General features: G+C 49.9%; 1 protein-coding gene across 1 annotated transcript; it reads left to right on the forward strand.

The window, feature by feature from the left end:
- Positions 1-1,813: 1,813 nt before the first annotated feature.
- Positions 1,814-17,536, forward strand: LOC149326866 (uncharacterized). Its single transcript, XM_089564709.1, has 2 exons — positions 1,814-5,862; positions 17,447-17,536. The coding sequence occupies exons 1-2, from the start codon at positions 2,887-2,889 to the stop codon at positions 17,534-17,536; spliced, it is 3,066 nt and encodes a 1,021-aa protein (XP_089420835.1). The 5' UTR covers positions 1,814-2,886.
- The last annotated feature ends 1,326 nt before the right edge of the window (positions 17,537-18,862 follow it).

Raw genomic sequence — 18,862 nt, forward strand, 5'->3', positions numbered from 1 at the left:
TCGCCGTTATCACACCTGGGAGACCGTACAATGTGACAACCTGCACATCCGATTGCAAGCAAACTGGATATCATGGCTCGTGCACCTCCTGTCCACCGGGTTGTGAGCTACATGCCCCACCACGATATGTGGAAGTGATGTTAATTCAAACAGACTCAATGCAGTTGGCACCTTCCAACCATGGTGATGCGCATGAGCCTTGCGAGAACTCGGGAAGTGCAGCCTTAGCCTCACAAGTTACACCAGTGGCTGTGTTTGAAGGTGCCAACTGCCGACGCAGTGGCATATTGCGTGACAGCTGCACCACTTGGCCAAGAGTGGTATGAGGATTTACCGATATCTGGGAATGCGATTTAAAGGGTCGTTTGGAAGTTGACCTACCCAAAAAAATTCCTAAGGATACACAGAATTTTGCAAGTCGGCGGATACCAGAAAATTGAAAAATGACTGATGCTTTGAGTTGCGTTTATATGACGCCAGACTTATTATTGTGCATTAACTTTAAAGCGTCGATCATGCACCGTGTCACAAGGAAATTAGGCTCCACGAGAGCACAATGATCTCAAAAAAATGATAGACGATTACGGTAGTGGGTAAGGAGAAATTTGAGCGCAACTGTACACTCTCCGCCTGCCACCGCTGGTAGGTGACGTGTTACGCTGCTAGCCACCATCCTGGACCTTTTCGTGGCAGCTGCCTTCCAGTTGGCGTTTCGCTCTGTTACGTAAACAGCCGGTTACGGCGGCAACGTCGGCGACGACTTTGAAGACTACGACGCGGAACGAAGGAAAGACCACCTAAGGGCTGGGCTCCAAAATTTCACGTGAATCGCTGCTAAGATGGCCTGCAGTGAAGTCGGCAGTCAGAACAGCGTCTTTCATCCTGGAGTGGTAAAGTGTGTGGCAAAGCAACGAGGTAGTTTCGGGAGCGCAGATAAGACATAGAGCGAGTGTATGCCAACATTATGGTATTAAAGAGAATTCTTTGTGGTTACAGATAATGCAAACCGAAGACTGTTCCTTAGAAACCTACAAGGTTGTAAATTCTAAGATAACTGTGATGTTAGGTTGAAGCCTATTACAGATATTGTGAAAGTATTGCGCTATCAAGTTATTTCAAACCACATGACCGTTCATTGATGCGAAAAAACAGGACCGAACGAATATGACGTTAAACATTCAATCCATCGGGATTTGTTTAAATGGGATGTTTCAGAGAAAACCAGCATTGATTTTTAAAATTGACTTTTTCAGGTGTAACAAGGACATAAGTAGCATAGCGGTACCACTGCTTGCGGAGATAATAAAATGATGAATCATGATGGAAAACTAATTTCTCATATTTCATGTTTTAGCTGTTATTGCTAGTCGCCGGCCTTTAATCAAGTATATGCATTCGGCCCTTAATACGGCTATAGAAGTTATTACACCTTCCAAAAACAAAAATAGCCTCGTCACTGCTGCTGACAATATCTTCACTTCGCGTGCCTTTGAAAAGCCTTGCGTCCTTAGGGCGTGCAAAAAAATGCCTAATGATATACGGTTTTAAAATACATCGCAAAATTAGCTTCTCTCCCCCTCGCGTTCCTGCGCTCACCGCTGCTCGATGCTGCGGCTCACAGGGGGGAGAGGACGACCGTAATATAAAGTGGGCTGGTAGGCATCGCCTTCCTGACGCTTGTAGCAAAGAGCACGAAATCTCCAAAATATTAGCGCCACAGGTAAGACGGTTAGTGCGTTTCTCAATTTCAAAAACTTATTTGCTCTTGCTGACGACCAGATGCAAATACCTATCCGCTACGAGGTTTGTTGGGCTCGACGCGCCGTCTGCAGCGACGACAGTGGCGCCAGCGGGACTGGGCTACGTGAATAACGGCCGGTTTCAGCACGCTGAGTGTGTGTGTGTATTTGTGTACGCGTTTGCTTCCGGTGTCCCGTTCTGGGAATTGTTTTGGTCGCGCACACGTGCGCCCGCCGGTGGCTCCTTACCCTCTCCTTCGAGGTCGAGAAACGGCCGTCGCCCCCTCCTTCTCGGCCAAGAGACACTGCTGGCTAGCCTTTGCGGCAGCCTTTGTCGGCGGCTGCGGCGGTGGGAAAGCGCGGCGGCGCAACCAGGGGACGGAGGCCCCTAAATCGTCTGTCGGCGGAAACGCGTCTGTTTGGATTCTCAAGTTCGCTCAAAACCGACAGCGGACCGACAACGAAAGGGAGTCCATCACGGTGCGAACGGCTCCGACTTGACAGCGAGAATGTGTATATCACCTTAGTTGCCGCCAAAGGACTCCTAATTCCACGGAACGATGGGTGAACAAAATACACAAATCGACCATCTGTGCGTGGGAGGACCGGCGAGAGTGTGAATGTCCCGCCTTTTTGTCACGGTGGCGAGAGGGTGATGTTCCGCCCTTTTGTGGGCGGGTTTCGTCAAGAAATGTGATTGGCGATGTTCGAACAACCAAGTTTCCCCAGATAGGTACCTAGGGAATTGAAAATGTATAAAACGTGGCTTCAGTGTGCTTCTAGAGGAGAGACTCCTGATAACCTGCTTTGTAAATAAAATCGTCTATCTTATCTGGCAGTAACCGGCTGCATCTTATTCCGCACGTTGCTGGAGAGAAGAACTTCGGAGACCATCCCGAGGTACGAACCACAGTGCACTAAAACATATCTGGCGCAGTCGACAGGATCTCCAGCGATGGGCGAATGAGAGCAGCAGCGGTGGACGGCGGACGAGACCGGTGGCGTGGACGGCGGACCCGAGAACGTCACTGAGGAGCCAGCGGCCTGCCAAAGCGAGTCCCTCCTGACCTGTGGAAGAAGAGAGCACCGCGGAGCGACTCTTCAGAAGTCAGGCGAGTGCCTCTTGGTTTCCTGTCGGGCGCAGTTGATGACAATGCCATATAACTTGCGAGACAGGGAGGTTAACACCACAGATGCGGAGTCGGACGGGGTTGAAAGCTTGCAGGAGTTGGCGGTGACCAGTGACGCGGGGGGGAATCTGAGTAGCGCCATGGCGGAAACAGCGTCGGAGCAGCAGATGAAAATGCTGGAGCTTCGATTTAAAATTGCTGAAGCAGAAAAAGAAAAGCAACGATTAATTCTGGAGAGCCAGAAGTTGCGAGCCCAAGAGCGGGCTGAGTCCCACGAAGAAGGTAACAGCGGAGCGCTAGCTGTGGATAGGTCAGAGGAGGACAGGCGCCTAAAATATGCATCCTTATTGAAAGGAGTACTAGCACCGATGCCGAGTCGGGAATTCCTAGTGCCCGGGTGGTTTGAGGATGTGGAGGCGACTCTTGATTCATATGACGTCCCGTCTGAGTGGCGGGCCGGGCTTGTCTTGCCACAGTTGAGTGAAAGAGCACGCGGATTGCTTTCTACGTTGACAGCCGAAGAAAGAAAGGACTATAAAAAAATGAAGCAAAGTATTCTAGATGGATTGAGGTTGTCAGCAGCAGAATATAGAAGGATGTTTGAGGGGTCGGCAAAAGCAGCAGATGAGACATGGGGCCAATTCGCAATCCGGCTGGGAAACTATTTTGAATACTATACAAAAACCTCGAAGGCTACCACTTTTGCAGAATTAAAGCAGTTAATGGTCACAGACAGGTTGAAGGACTGCTTAGCAGCTGAGGCACGGGCTCATATTGTTGTCAATGAGAATCAGAGGTTCCTTTCTCCGGGCGAAGTGGCCAAGCTGGCGGAGAGTTTCGATGAAAGCGTGAGATGCAAACCAGGGTCAGCAGCTCATTTGGGAGGCTATCGAAAGAGGCCGAGTGGGGACCAGAAGGAGCGGGCAGGTGCAACACCTCATCAATGGGAGAATTCTACTTTAAGAGGAATGAAAGGACGGTGCTTTGAATGCAAGTCACCAAATCACTTCGCTAGAGATTGCCCTCTCAAAAGGACAGGGGATAAGGCAGGCAGACGAGGCCAAGAAAAACCAGGAGACCGCGCCGTGGTGGCTAAAGTGAATGCTCATTTGAAAGAAATAGCTCCCGCGAATGAGGTTGGCATGCAGGAAACAGAGAGGGTAGGTAGGAATTGCCTCGAAACAGTAACATTGAAAAGTTCGGAACAAAGCATTAATGCTGTGATTGATTCCGGGACTGAAATGACTGTTATCAGGCGAGCTCTAGTGCCGAAGTATGAGGCAGCTGGTTCCACAATAAAACTGAGGGGAGCTTTCGGCGACGAAGTAAGAGCTGAGCTTGCATATGTGCCTCTCAGAGCAACAGAAGGTGCACCGTTTGTCTCGTTCGACAAGGCACAACCAGCTTTGCTATGTGCGCTGACAGACAAACTGTTGGCCGGAATAGACGCGCTCATAACTCCCGCAGACTACAGACAACACCTTGAAGAAAGGGCAGTTGTAAACGAAGTTGTTTCAGAGGCAGAGACCGAAGGCGGTGAAAAGGAGACGACAGAGCATAAAAATCAGCAGACGGGTGCGTCCTTGGCAGTTACGGGAACGGACGAAGAAGCCGAGAAAAAGAAGAGCGCGCGGCAAGTTTTCCGTGAGGCTCAGGAAAATGACTCGTCGCTGCAGGAGGCTTGGAAGCAGGCTAGAGCTGGCACACATGGAATGATAATCCAGGATGAGTTACTCTATCACCAGGAGCACGTAGTGGGACGGATGTGCACACAGTTGGTGCTGCCATCGCATAAACAACAGGAAGCACTAGTGAGGGCACACGATTCGCCTTGGGCAGGACATTTGGGAGAGCGAAAGACTTTGCAGCGCATAAAAATGTCATTTTATTGGCCGACCATGGGCCGGGAGGTCAAGGAGCATTGTCAGTCCTGCCACCAGTGCCAAATCAGGGCCCCTATGAAAACACAGGACCGCGTACCCATAACGGCATTGGCCAGGCCTAGTGCACCATTCCAGGTGATATACATGGATTGTATCGGTCCACTGGATCCACCATCAGCAAGGGGACATCACTACGCACTGTGTGTAGTTGATTTGCATACTAGATGGCCTGAGGTTGTTTGTTTGAGGTCCTTAACAGCTAAGGCTACCTGTGACGCGCTCACCCAAATATTTTCCAGAATGGGAGTGCCAGAGACCATATGTTCTGATCAGGGCACAAATTTTACATCAAATTTAACGCAAATTATGCTGCAGAAAATGGGAGCGACTCCCAGATTTTCCACTCCCGATCATCCACAAAGTAATGGACTGGTAGAGCGGTGGAACGGCACTTTTAAAAGGATGCTGTTTCACATTGTAAGTGAGCATGGACGCGAGTGGGATCGAATGGTGCCATTCCTGCTTTGGGCTTATAGAGAGGTGCCACATGCCATCACGGGTAAATCACCGTTCGAGCTTATGTATGGTAGGATGCCTGTCGGACCTCTGGCTATATTGCAAAAGACGTGGTCAGGAGACTGGGTTGTTCCCGACTCATTGGCAGTGCCAGCAGCAGACTATCTCGAGAAATTGAGAAATGATCTCGAGGAAGCCAGTAGGGAAGCGGCAAAAAGTAGCGAGCTCACGCAGCAAGCTTATGTGGGGAGGTACAACTTGAGGACCACCAACAAACAATTTTCTCCAGGTGACCAGGTTCTTTGGCTGGAGAAAGAAGGCGATGGGAAGTTAATGGCACACTGGAAAGGTCCAGTAACAGTTGTGGCAAAGGTGCGGCCATATAGTTATACGATTGAGCTAAGTGATGGCACGCGCCGATCAGTGCATGCAAATAAGCTAAGGCCATACAACGCGAGGGTCAACACTGTAGGCATAGTATTTGAAGGCGACACGGAGTTTGGAGAACTTCCCGCGTGGTCAGATACAACGACGGCACTTGAGCAGCTGGAACGGGTAACTCTCAGCCATTTAGATCTGCTGCAGCAAAGGCAGGTAAAGGAACTAATCGGGAAGCACTGTGAGGTGTTCAGTGATAAACCTGGCCGCTGCAACTGGGGAGTGCACAAAATCAAGCTAAAAGATGGGGCGCAGCTGAAGCGTGCGTACCCTTACAAGGTGCCCATGGCACTAAGAAAGGAAGTTGACCGACAGGTGGCAGAGCTAAAGTCGTGGGGTTTGATATATCCGATAGAAAGCTCCCATGCACATCCCGTGGTGTGCGTTGCTAAGAAAGATGGCAGTGTCAGGTTATGCTGTGACTATCCCAAGCTGAATGAAGCAACGGAGCCTGATGCGTTTCCTATGAACCTGCCAGGTGACCTTATTTACGAGGTAGCGCAGGCAAAGTACATAACCCTGCTCGATATGCTAAGAGGATATTGGCAGATTCCGTTGGACGAAAAAGCCCAGGAGTACACAGCATTTGTCACCTCGTCTGGACAGTACGCTTGGAAGGTTATGCCGTTTGGACTGAGAAATTCGGCAAGCACCTACCAAAGAATAATCAATCAGATCCTTGTACCACACCGTGAATATGCGTGCGCATATATAGATGACATGTGCGTCTTCTCGCAGACATGGGAAGAGCACCTCGAACACCTCGGAAGGGTACTGGCTTCGCTAGCGGCCGCAGGGCTCACAGTTAATGTCACTAAGTGCCATTTCGCGCAAAATGAAGTGCGGTTTCTGGGTCATATCGTGGGGTCAGGAAAACACGGCGCAGATCCAGAAAAGCTTAGAGCCATTCAAGAAATTCCTGTACCACAAACAAAAAGGCAGCTGCGTAGCTTTTTGGGGCTAGCAAATTATTACCGGGATTACGTTCCGGAGTATTCAAAGGTGGTGCTACCACTGACGAACCTGACCGGAAAGCGCGTGTCTCAGAAGATACCGTGGAAGGAGGATGCCGAGGGTGCTTTTATAAAGGTAAAGGAGTGTTTGACAAAGGCCGCAGCGTTGAGCGCACCCGATCTGAACAAAGAGTTCATTCTGGCCACCGATGCTTCAGATTATGCCGTCGGAGCATGTCTAGCACAGTTGGATGACGAAGGAAAAGAGCAACCCATTTCATTCCTGAGCAAGAAATTAAGCCCGGCCCAGTCACGATGGGCTACAATCGAGAAAGAAGCCTACGCCATCATTTGGGCGCTGGGAAAGCTTGACACGTGGCTGTTCGGTGCACGAATCAGGGTAATTACCGACCACAATCCCTTGAAATTTCTTACTCTGACCACGCCACTAAGCGCGAAGCTGACAAGGTGGGCGCTGGCTCTCCAGAAGTATAACATTGTAGTGGAGTACAAAAAGGGGTCTCTAAACGCAAATGCCGACGCTATGTCGCGTATGGTCGCCAATGACGAAAGCGAGTAAGATACCGTCGTCCGTTTTCGTGGCCTCGGTTTGCGAGAGGTATGGCATTGTTGGGTGCTGCGTTGGCGGGGGACCGAGGGGTACTTGTTGACAGATGAAGTGGGAGCAATGCGTCGAGCTCCTGTGATTGTTGTGTGCAGCAAGTTCGAAGACTGTGCCGCACAGTTTTGTGGGGAGGTGTTGGGCTCGACGCGCCGTCTGCAGCGACGACAGTGGCGCCAGCGGGACTGGGCTACGTGAATAACGGCCGGTTTCAGCACGCTGAGTGTGTGTGTGTATTTGTGTACGCGTTTGCTTCCGGTGTCCCGTTCTGGGAATTGTTTTGGTCGCGCACACGTGCGCCCGCCGGTGGCTCCTTACCCTCTCCTTCGAGGTCGAGAAACGGCCGTCGCCCCCTCCTTCTCGGCCGAGAGACACTGCTGGCTAGCCTTCGCGGCAGCCTTTGTCGGCGGCTGCGGCGGTGGGAAAGCGCGGCGGCGCAACCAGGGGACGGAGGCCCCTAAATCGTCTGTCGGCGGAAACGCGTCTGTTTGGATTCTCAAGTTCGCTCAAAACCGACAGCGGACCGACAACGAAAGGGAGTCCATCACGGTGCGAACGGCTCCGACTTGACAGCGAGAATGTGTATATCACCTTAGTTGCCGCCAAAGGACTCCTAATTCCACGGAACGATGGGTGAACAAAATACACAAATCGACCATCTGTGCGTGGGAGGACCGGCGAGAGTGTGAATGTCCCGCCTTTTTGTCACGGTGGCGAGAGGGTGATGTTCCGCCCTTTTGTGGGCGGGTTTCGTCAAGAAATGTGATTGGCGATGTTCGAACAACCAAGTTTCCCCAGATAGGTACCTAGGGAATTGAAAATGTATAAAACGTGGTTTCAGTGTGCTTCTAGAGGAGAGACTCCTGATAACCTGCTTTGTAAATAAAATCGTCTATCTTGTCTGGCAGTAACCGGCTGCATCTTATTCCGCACGTTGCTGGAGAGAAGAACTTCGGAGACCATCCCGAGGTACGAACCACAGTGCACTAAAACATATCTAGGTTCTTAACTTTATAATCTTTAAAAGGTTAGCAATCAGTAGTTCATATTTTTATCAGCTAACTTAATTCACTGTTTTCTGGTGTGTGTCAACGCTGGTAACTTTATACTCATATAGGACTACTGTTAAAAATTAGTCGCAGGCTTCCGAGCAACACACATTTAGAATAGAAAACGAGACGTACGCAAGAATGTTAACATAGTGCCCTCGGAATTGAGCGCACTTTGCAGAGCACAATTTTGTTATCAAACCTTTACTAACATTCAAATTTATCACCCTTTTGTACATTGTCATGTGTCATAAAAGATCAGCTCTCAGTCTCCTGTGCCTGTAGTATGCTCCTAATATCCGCGACTTTGCTAATCTTTTGAGGCATGAAGGATTCAAACTGTCTGAGTGTCATTAGTCCATACTGTGGATCAGGTAGGTGTCACCCAGTCTTCGCGCACTTTTACGTGGCAAGGTCCCAGACACCCTTAGAGCGTGTGGGGGTAGCGGTCTCGGACTCAAAGGAGATGCCCTCGACTCAGCGTGGCAAACTCAGCGGAGACCAGCTACCAAGTGACAAGAGGTTTTTGGGCGTTCGGTGCCCAGCTTTCGCTGGTCGCAAGCCAGAGAATGGGTCGGAGCCAGAGGTTTACAAAACAAAACAAAGTTTATACAGCAAAGAGACGATACAGAGGATTTCACAATCACTAGTACAAACACATACAAAGTGATTAACAAAACAATGCAACACGTGCAAAGTGAAACTCAAGAGAGAATACAATACTCAAAGGAAATATTACACCTAAAGTGCACTAAAACAGGAGAGAGAGGTAAACAATCAAAACACAATTTGTTCACCGGGCACTGCGGCAGTCCGACGACCAGAGTTCCATGACGATGCCGTCCCGAAGACTGGCGACCGTTGCCTCGTTGGTCCGATGCTGGCCGAGTGGTGTTTTCCCGGGAGTCGAACGGGCGCGCTTCGATGAAGCTTAAACGGCGGTCCGGACTGACTGATAGCGGTCAACACCTTCTTTTAGACTCGCTTCCACGTCTGTTTGTTCTACGCGCTAGAGTAGGCGCGCACATACACGCAGCAATTGCAGTGCTGTCTCCCTTCCCTTTTCTCACTGGCCGCGCGTCCCCATTGGTCAGAGGTCGGGGGTCGCATCTCGAAGTTTCGAGCGTGTTCTTGAGTGGCGCCGTTGCCGACGGGCGAGGGGGACGTGTCTTAATGCACGCAAGGCTACGCCCTTTCCCCCCGTCAGCTGCAGAAGCAACTCGTATGTTCCAGAGAATTCGGCGTGGATGACTCATTCTCTCGGCGCACGCCGTGGCGGTGGAGAGAGAGGCACGCGCTCGGCGGAGCTTTCCCTCTCTCCCGTTGGGCTCGCGCCGGCGAGACGCCGTGCGCGCGGCGGTTTTTCTTTGTTTGTTTCTAAAATGCGCCGAATTTTGTGACACTGCCCCTTCCTTTAAGAATATTGTGTAACAATATTCACAAAACACAAAATTTGCGCGCACATGCATGCCCTCACAAAGTCTGTGGCGAATGCCAAAATACATACATCGATACCTTGATGCTTTTACATACATAACAAAATGTAGTGTTCACAATACTTTTCAAAACACGCCGGAATTCGGCAGTACAATATCTCAACATTACAAACAGGAAGCACACAAGTATGAGGCATGCTTTCGCCTATACTTCCAGGTTTGGCCTACAAAGTTGGTTCGGAACAGGAATGTTTCGCTCAAGCTTACAGTCGCGCTTTTAATTCTCTTACGCACGCGACTCTGACCTTTCTTTCTGTCGCGAGCTCTGCTTTTCTTTCGCCTCATGCTGAAGCTTCTCTTCAGAACGCGGTTTTGGCTCCGCTTCCTGCTCGTACTCCTTTCTGGTTCTGCGGCCAGTCTTCGAGCCCTTCTTCTTTTCCTGTGGCCAGCGCGTCTGTTGCGAGCAAATTTAACGCCAGTTCGCTTACGACGGCTGCGCTTCAGGTGTTTGCTCTCTTTTCCGTGTGCGCTCTTCTGTTTCCGTTTGCGCCTCCACACTGAGTCCTTGCTGTAGGCTGGGCTCGTTCTTCTGAGCTTCTCTCTGACTTTGATGCGATGTTCGGGTAGCTCGCTTGCCTTCGGCTCGGCTGTCTTCAGCTTGGTTCGGTTTCGTCCCATTCGGTTCCAGAATTTCCTCCGGGGTTTCGGCTGTTTGATTCCACCTGTATCGGCGGTACTCGATTCGCTGCTCTTTCGTTTTACTTTCTTCCAAATTTTCCTTTGGTCGAGTCCGGTTCACTGTCAGTTGCGTCATCCGCGGTGTTCTCTCGCGATGAAGCCACTGGTTCAGCTCTCTTTTGTTCTTCGAGGGCTGAGCTTTCTTCTTCCAAATCCTTTTTCTTCTTTTGGAGCCTTCCTTGTGAGGGGCATTCTGAGCCTGGCTCATTAGCCGTTGATGACCCATTCTCCTCACTTTCGCTCAGTGTTGCTTCCTTAGCTTTCTCTGATACTTTCCTGAGCTCGTTAGTTTCAGTGCAGTGGTGCTCCATTCCTTGTACTGCACTGTCTCCTTCCTCCGAGGCACAAATTTCCTCGCCTTCCTCTTCAGGAAAGCGCTCCTCGCTGCTCGAGGGTTCACTCGGAACGGCTTCCGGGTCTTCACTGAGTGCGCTTTCCTCAGGTATTTCTACGTCTGAGCTTTCACACTCAGTGCCATTTAACCACTCTTTCTCGTGGTCTTCCCTGCCGGGCTCAGAGGTGTAGCACTCGGACTCCTTCATAGAGATCTCGACTGCTTCTTCGTCCTCAGGCGGCTGCTCTAGGGTCCCCTCGGACTGCAGCGTCAGGTCGGCCTTTACTTCAGTGCGTACTACCTCAGCAGTAGCTACACTTTCAACTTGCTGAGGAAGCGACACTCCGGTCTGTCCTTCCCTCTCTGTGATTTCAGCTGCAGGAACAGGCTGTTCCACAACCTCACTCTCACTAGTGGAGCTAGCTACAACCTCTTCCGTGGTTGTCAACAAATTAGACTCGTAAGTCTTCCACCCGGCCTCTCCGGGGTTAGGCTCCACTGGATCCCTGACGTTCCTCGAACGCCGCATTTCAGCAAGCTTCCTCTGAATGATTGCCATTTCTATTTCAAAAAGCTCTTTCGGCCGCTTCTTCGCGCCTTTTCCGTTCTCTCTCTTCTTCTTCACGTTTTCTTTGCCTCTCTTTTTCGGCGGCTTCTCTAGCGCGCTGTCTTTCTTTCTCTCTCTTTTCTCGAGCCCTCTCTCTTTCCTGGTCCACCCATTCTCGAAGTTCGGCTCCTGTCATCCCCATCTGGAGACCGACCTCTATTAGCTCCTTTAGCTCCTTAAAGCTCATTATTGGAGACCGAACTCTACATTCAAGGCAATGAATACCTGTACACGGTGAACCTCCCTAACCGCTCCGGCGCGGCACCTCAGATTATTGCTCTGCTGCAAACATTCGTTTACGCCCTCTTCGTAAACTCCTTAGGACTCTTTCTCCGTTCTCTGTGCTTACAAACACTAAACGTCCTGTCGCGGACGCCAGAATATATTGTCACCCAGTCTTCGCGCACTTTTACGTGGGAAGGTCCCAGACACCCTTAGAGCGTGTGGGGGTAGCGGTCTCGGACTCAAAGGAGATGCCCTCGACTCAGCGTGGCAAACTCAGCGGAGACCAGCTACCAAGTGACAAGAGGTTTTTGGGCGTTCGGTGCCCAGCTTTCGCTGGTCGCAAGCCAGAGAATGGGTCGGAGCCAGAGGTTTACAAAACAAAACAAAGTTTATACAGCAAAGAGACGATACAGAGGATTTCACAATCACTAGTACAAACACATACAAAGTGATTAACAAAACAATGCAACACGTGCAAAGTGAAACTCAAGAGAGAATACAATACTCAAAGGAAATATTACACCTAAAGTGCACTAAAACAGGAGAGAGAGGTAAACAATCAAAACACAATTTGTTCACCGGGCACTGCGGCAGTCCGACGACCAGAGTTCCATGACGATGCCGTCCCGAAGACTGGCGACCGTTGCCTCGTTGGTCCGATGCTGGCCGAGTGGTGTTTTCCCGGGAGTCGAACGGGCGCGCTTCGATGAAGCTTAAACGGCGGTCCGGACTGACTGATAGCGGTCAACGCCTTCTTTTATAGACTCGCTTCCACGTCTGTTTGTTCTACGTGCCAGAGTAGGCGCGCACATACACGCAGCATTTGCAGTGCTGTCTCCCTTCCCTCTTCTCACTGGCCGCGCGTCGCCATTGGTCAGAGGTCGGGGGTCGCATCTCGAAGTTTCGAGCGTGTTCTTGAGTGGCGCCGTTGCCGACGGGCGAGGGGGACGTGTCTTAATGCACGCAAGGCTACGCCCTTTCCCCCCGTCAGCCGCAGAAGCAACTCGTATGTTCCAGAGAATTCGGCGTGGATGACTCATTCTATCGGCGCACGCCGTGGCGGTGGAGAGAGGCACGCGCTTCGCGGGGCTTTCCCTCTCTCCCGTTGGGCTCGCGCCGGCGAGACGCCGTGCGCGCGGAGATTTTTCTTTGTTTGTTTCTAAAATGCGCCGAATTTTGTGTCAGTAGGTTCGGCGCCATATTTCTAAAAGAGAGTTTTCGAGCTGGGCACAACATCGCAGAAGGAAGAAGAGTCCTGCACGACGTCCAGACACTAGGATGTATGTTCAAGAATAACACCATTTGCCCGCAACAGCAAAGTAATTAAGATTTTAAGTAAAGGCACGTTGTAATTAACTTTGCTGTTCCTAATGCATTGAGCTTATGTACTCTACCCCATTCTTTGTTTGTAAAATTCTTTGCCATGTTTTCTTCCCTAAAGAAGAGCGTCTGGGCTAAGCCTACATCTAGTGAAGACCTGAACGACGTATTTTTTATGCGTGTTTAGTTTAATGTGGAATCATTATCATCGCTGTGTTTCTAGCAGCTCTTCAGTTTGCCACCCACTCAGAAATATTCCGTTAAACGAAGAATATTTTTGAAAAAAATAAAATATTCAGAGTGCCGGAGAGGTGGTACGGTAAAGCACACGGACGACGGAGATTATTATCCAAAGTGGAAAGTCTAGGTTTGAGGACCTGCCTCGTAAGAGGAAGTTTGGCTGGTTTATGGGGGTTCAACGTCTTAAAGAGGCTCAGTCTATGAGGGACGCCATAGTTAAGAGCTGCGGGATAATTTCGACCACCTTGGTTTCTTTAATGTGCACTGACATAGCACAGTACACGGACTTCTAAAATTTTGCCTTCATCGAAATTCGAGGAAGTGCTTGCCGCGATATACGATTGAGTGTTTCACCGAACAATGTGTCGCAGCTATGTCGTATCCGGCAACCATGAATTGCATCACGGTGTTATTTATTTTGCAATGGAGATAGCTCTAACCGCACCGAGGGCGAAAACAGTTGTATTTTATGCGAAGCATATTACTAGAGCTACACTACAGCCCGTCGAGCGTGGCGGTGGAGCTACCATTGACCACGTGACCACGTGACGTTTAGCGTGACCACGTGACACCACGTGACAACATGACGTCACAGCAGAGGAGAGATGGGCTGCCGGCTCGCGCGGTCGGCCGCGGCGGTGGAGGCGCGGCGGCTAACCACGTGACGCTACAGCAGCGGTATAAAGCTGAGCTTGCCTCGCTCTCCGGGCACTTACGAGGCGGCCAGGTGTTGGGATGCCGCCTAGAAGCAGGGCTGATTTGAACGAGAAGCGAAAGCTTCAGCGTGCCACAGAGACCGATGAAGAGCGGGATGAACGTCTGGCTAAGCGGCGTGCTCAATATGCGGCTCGGCGACAACGTTCTACAACAACTGAAGAACAAAGCGAGGAACTTGTCAGCAATGCTTCCACTAGTGCTGCCACCGAGTCCGTCAGTAGTTCTACAAGTTCGGAACGCTGGAATGCTACGAAACGGAATAGGCGTGCCCGGGAAACTTCTGAAGAGCGACGGCAGCGACTTGATCACCGATGATCCCGTATATAGCTGCCACGGCAATCCTTGGTACACTTCTAGTGGTTGTATTAAAATGACCAAGTATTCAACCAAGGAAAGCCATGTATTACCAAGCATAGCCATCAATATGCTTCGCATCTGAGTAGGCTTAACCTTAGCTAAGCCTCAGCCATTTTTTTTATGGTATAGTATGAGAGCGACATGTCTGTGCACTGACCGGTGGTGCTCAACTGTGACACCTGCAAGGCAACAACTGGTACCTCAGTAAATGGCTCTTGCCTGAAGGAAGGCATACTGTTGGCCATGCTGGTACAAATCCATAATGAATATTACAGGGTAAAAAAAAGACGACCACACGTAAGAAAGGCCACACACGACAAGCGCTTCTCGTGAGTGACCTTTCTTACGTGTGCTCGTCTTAGTATCCATAGTGCCTCTTGCCTCCTGCCAAGAACACGGATAGGTGAGTTGCAGCTGCAGCCAACCTCCTGCCACGGCTTGCTTGTAGCAATCTGGAGAGAGAAAATCCTACTCTCTTTTAGGGCAGAGGAGGGAGAGATCGGAAGGCGCCTGCCTCGGTAACAGCCCTGTCACCTGTGAAAGTTCGTAAAAAGAACTGCCAGTTGCAACAACAAGCTGTCACTGTTGGCAGATGCCAAGGTAAAAAAAGCGAAATGCCCGTCTTCTCTTGAGGGGAGAGGAGATTGGGACAGACCGAATGTTGGCTGCCACTGGAGGCAGCCTGTCAGAAGCCAAGGTTTGCAGGTGTTTAAGTATGAAGGGACATATTTCCCTCTCCACTTATATGATATCTGTGCTTGTGCTTGGCAGCACAAAACGAGGTTATTGTGCTATCATTTGTTGACAGCTAGTGTTAAAGAAGTGTCTCGCAAGTTTTTTTACTCTCTTCTATGAAAGGCATATCCGGCAAGTGAGGCAGGCGGCCGCTTAGTTTCTGTTGCCAAGCTTCGCCTTTTTCTTGCATTGTTTCTTCAGCCACCGGCGCCGTGGTGGCTCAGTGGTTATGGCGCTTACCCGAAAGAGGTGTATTCATTCCCGGCCGTGGTGGTCGAATATTCAATGGACGAGATATTGTAGAGGCCCATATGTAATGTGCGATGTAAGTGCACGTTAAAGAACCCCAGGTGATCGAAATTTTCGGAGCCCTTCACTACCGCGTCCCTCGTAGCCTGTGTCGCTTTGTTGCGTTAAACCGCCACAAGCCATCTTCAGTCGACGATCTTGTACCTCAACATAAGAAAAAAAAACTGATCTTAAACTCATGCCTGTCGTTCCTGTTTATTTTTTTTCCTTTTTATCATTCTACGAGGAGAGTTGCCGGGGAGCGACGAGCGTAACGCGACACCATAGGAAAGTGCAACAGGGGAACCGCCGGAAGGTGGTTACGCTGGAAGCGGGACATGTGGCAACAGCGCCGGAATTGCCGCCGGCGGATGGTTGTCGTGGCAGGAGTGGAGGGAAGAGAGGTGGCGAGAGCGTAGGAGGGCGCAGCCGGTGTATGGTTAGTACGGGAATCAACCGGAGGGTAGTTACTTTGAAAGGAGCAGTATTGCTACCGTAAAAGGAGGAGCTTATTATCCTTCTATCCTTCTCATTTTGGAGCTTACAATGGCGTAACCGGAGGCTGGTGCCAAAGGGAACCGTCCGAAAGGCGGTTACTCATAAAGGAAAACGGTGTAGCGAGAGCGTAATATAGCGTAACCGGATGTTGGGTACCTTGAACAAATGAAAACATGGCGAGAGTATTAGAAAGCCTAGCCGTAGGGTGATTTCCGCGAAAGGAGGAAGGAATGGCGAGGGCTTACGGCGCAAGCAGTGAGCGCTTGCCATGAGAAACACCCAGAGAGTATTTTCTTGCAATGCGCATGGTTGCAGTAGACGCAGGGGAGGAAGGCCAGGGAGACGAAATGCATAAAGAGAGGATGGTTACCGAAAAAAAAACATCCGGAGGGCGGTTGTCGTGGACGGACAAGGAAGAGAAGGGTGCCACCAAACTAATGTAGCACGGTCAACGTGCGACAGCTACTCCTGTCCCTTATAGTCTCAGTCACTTTGGGACGTTAAACTCTGTAAAACCATTTTTCACTATATTTTACTTTCGTAGATTGCCTCAGACACTAGGCTGGCTGCCTTCGTACCGTTTTATAGCCCACAAAATAGCTAGCAAATAACATGTGCTTACGTCACTGTAACACCAGAAAAAGAGAGCACGGTTAAGCCTTACCGGAAAAAGTTATCAAAAATGCAGCAAGTGAAATCAAAATCCTCTTCATTTTTTTCCAAAGGACTACAGCTATTTCAAACCGCGAAAGAATTCTATCTACTCAAATACAGAGTCTCTGATGGCATGGAAAGGCAAGGCTTAAATTGTTCAGTTCCTGGTGATTCGATTCATTTCACATTCTGTGATCGCAGCGTTGAGAAAATGTAAATGCTATCAACAGTAGATACAAAGAGCTGCGACGAGCTATGGTCGATGACCGCATATTTTTTCGACCGCCCTTAGCGACAAGGCTCGTATTAATCGACGAGACACTGCTGGAACCGGATAGTGTTTAACCTTTACTTTCTTCACTCCAGCAATTTGTTATTTTTACAGGAAGACGAAATACGAAATATTGGCCTTATGAAAGCGACAAGACATCTGCTTGTAGCATTCAGATATAATTAATGCTGCGGATTCATTTCGAATGCATGTCGCAATTAAATAGTCAGGAAAAAAAAATCTTCCATCTCTCGTCAACTCGCCTTTCCTGCTCAATTTTAGAGAGCCACCGCGCGTACCACGCAACAAGGTCACTTGTGTGCGGGTGTTTACAAGACGCCTCAACCAAGACAAATTGCCACGAGTATTTGTAGTGTTTGTTCATTTTTAGCTGCCGGCACGCCACTGAAAGACGCGACCAGAAATATCTCAGTTGATCGCCTCCAGACAGAGCCGATTTTTCGTTGTTCCAGAATGTTGTTGCAACTTGCTCGATTTGTCTCGAAAGTTCGCTATCGGCTTTAAACTGAGCACCGCCGAGAGCGGCGCGCATTCTGTTCGACGACCGCCGAGCGCGCTTGTTGCTACTCTGCCGCCGAGTTATTCACGGGCACAAGCAAGCCCAAAAAATGACATAATTGTATATATCGGCTTCAGATAAAAAATGCGAGAGTCTTTCCCTCTCCTCTATTTTAGAACCTGCGCGCTCAGCTCTTTGGTGCCCGCTATATTATCAAGGGGCTTTATCCTAGCCAGCTCCGCATCTCAGGCAGCGCGCTGCCCTAGCTGCGCGCGCTCCTGGCGCCATTTCTCTGGCACACGAAAGCCTAAACGCACAGCCGCCGCCATCGTTCGCCACTGCACTGGCGTCTGCACTGGCGTATGCACTGGCGTGGCGTCTGCGCCACTGCACTGTTTAACTGTGACGTAAATTGACATTAAAATCCGCCATTTTCTTCCACTACAATTTTCCTACACTTTTAACCTTTCTGCACCTCTCCGCTTCTCAGCCATCAATCTTCCAACTGCTTTTTACTAACTTCCACCGCAGATTTATTTACATGACTATTGTTATCACCAAACCCTAGGGCCACAGGAAGAGTGACTGTGCCTGCATCGACAAGTGGATGGATAACATCTTACCACACACATACCACACACAGCAGATGTGCCATCATCATTGTTAAATTTTTTTCACAGCTGCGTGTTCTAAGACACCCTGACCTAGTTTCAAAGAGTAGGCCACTTCTTAAATTATCATAGAATAATTCCTTCCTTATCTGCCTTTTCTAGTTTTTCGATATAGTTCTACACTATACTACTTTTTCATTGAATTAAAGCAATTTTCAACTTCCGCGTTTTTAACCTGTCGTTTAGTGCTCTTTCTTTCTCCGTCCTCGCCTCCAGCATACTTACTGATTGGTTTCCTTGGTCTTTTCAGCCAGTGTGTGTCAACGCTCTTTCTGTATAAATATTTAAATACCTTACCTGCCCAACTGTCATCGTCCAATCTCCTCAGGCTTTCTTTATATTGCCACGTATCATTGTAGTGTTTGTTCGTTCACGCTCAAGGCTGCAGGAAAGGGTTGTTATCACTTTTGTTCGTGGCGCGAGAAGCGACCAGACTGATCTCGATTGATCGCAGCCATGAGGGCTGCATCTAGGTTTTTCTAGATTACTGTAGATGATCTTGTCCTGTTATCTGGAAGTTTCCTTGCCGCCTTTAAATTGAGCGATGCGGCGAGCGGCGGACATTCGTAGTTCGACGACCCACGAGCACGCTTGTTGCTTACGCCGCCGCCGAGTGATTCAGTTCTTTTCCGGGCGCAAGTCAGCCCAAATAAAGAGCTTCATTTGCAAGTATTTCTGGTGTCTTCCTGACCGCTGGACTGCCGTCACTACAACGTGACATCTGGTGGAGGTGCTGGGTAGCCTCCCATGTTCGGGACACCCCCTACAAGTCGAGACGCCAGCCCTTTGAGTCATCTACCGCAGGACCTGAGTCCAGTCCACCGCGCAAGCCGACGCCTGCAAGGGGACGCACCTGAGTTCGGGACCCTGCCGGACCCTACCCGGAAGCGAAAGCAAGTACCAACGTCCATCATGACCTTG

This window comes from Amblyomma mixtum, chromosome 10, assembly GCF_055824585.1.
Source record: "Amblyomma mixtum isolate Tamu chromosome 10, ASM5582458v1, whole genome shotgun sequence".
Classification (NCBI taxonomy): Eukaryota; Metazoa; Arthropoda; class Arachnida; order Ixodida; family Ixodidae; genus Amblyomma; species Amblyomma mixtum.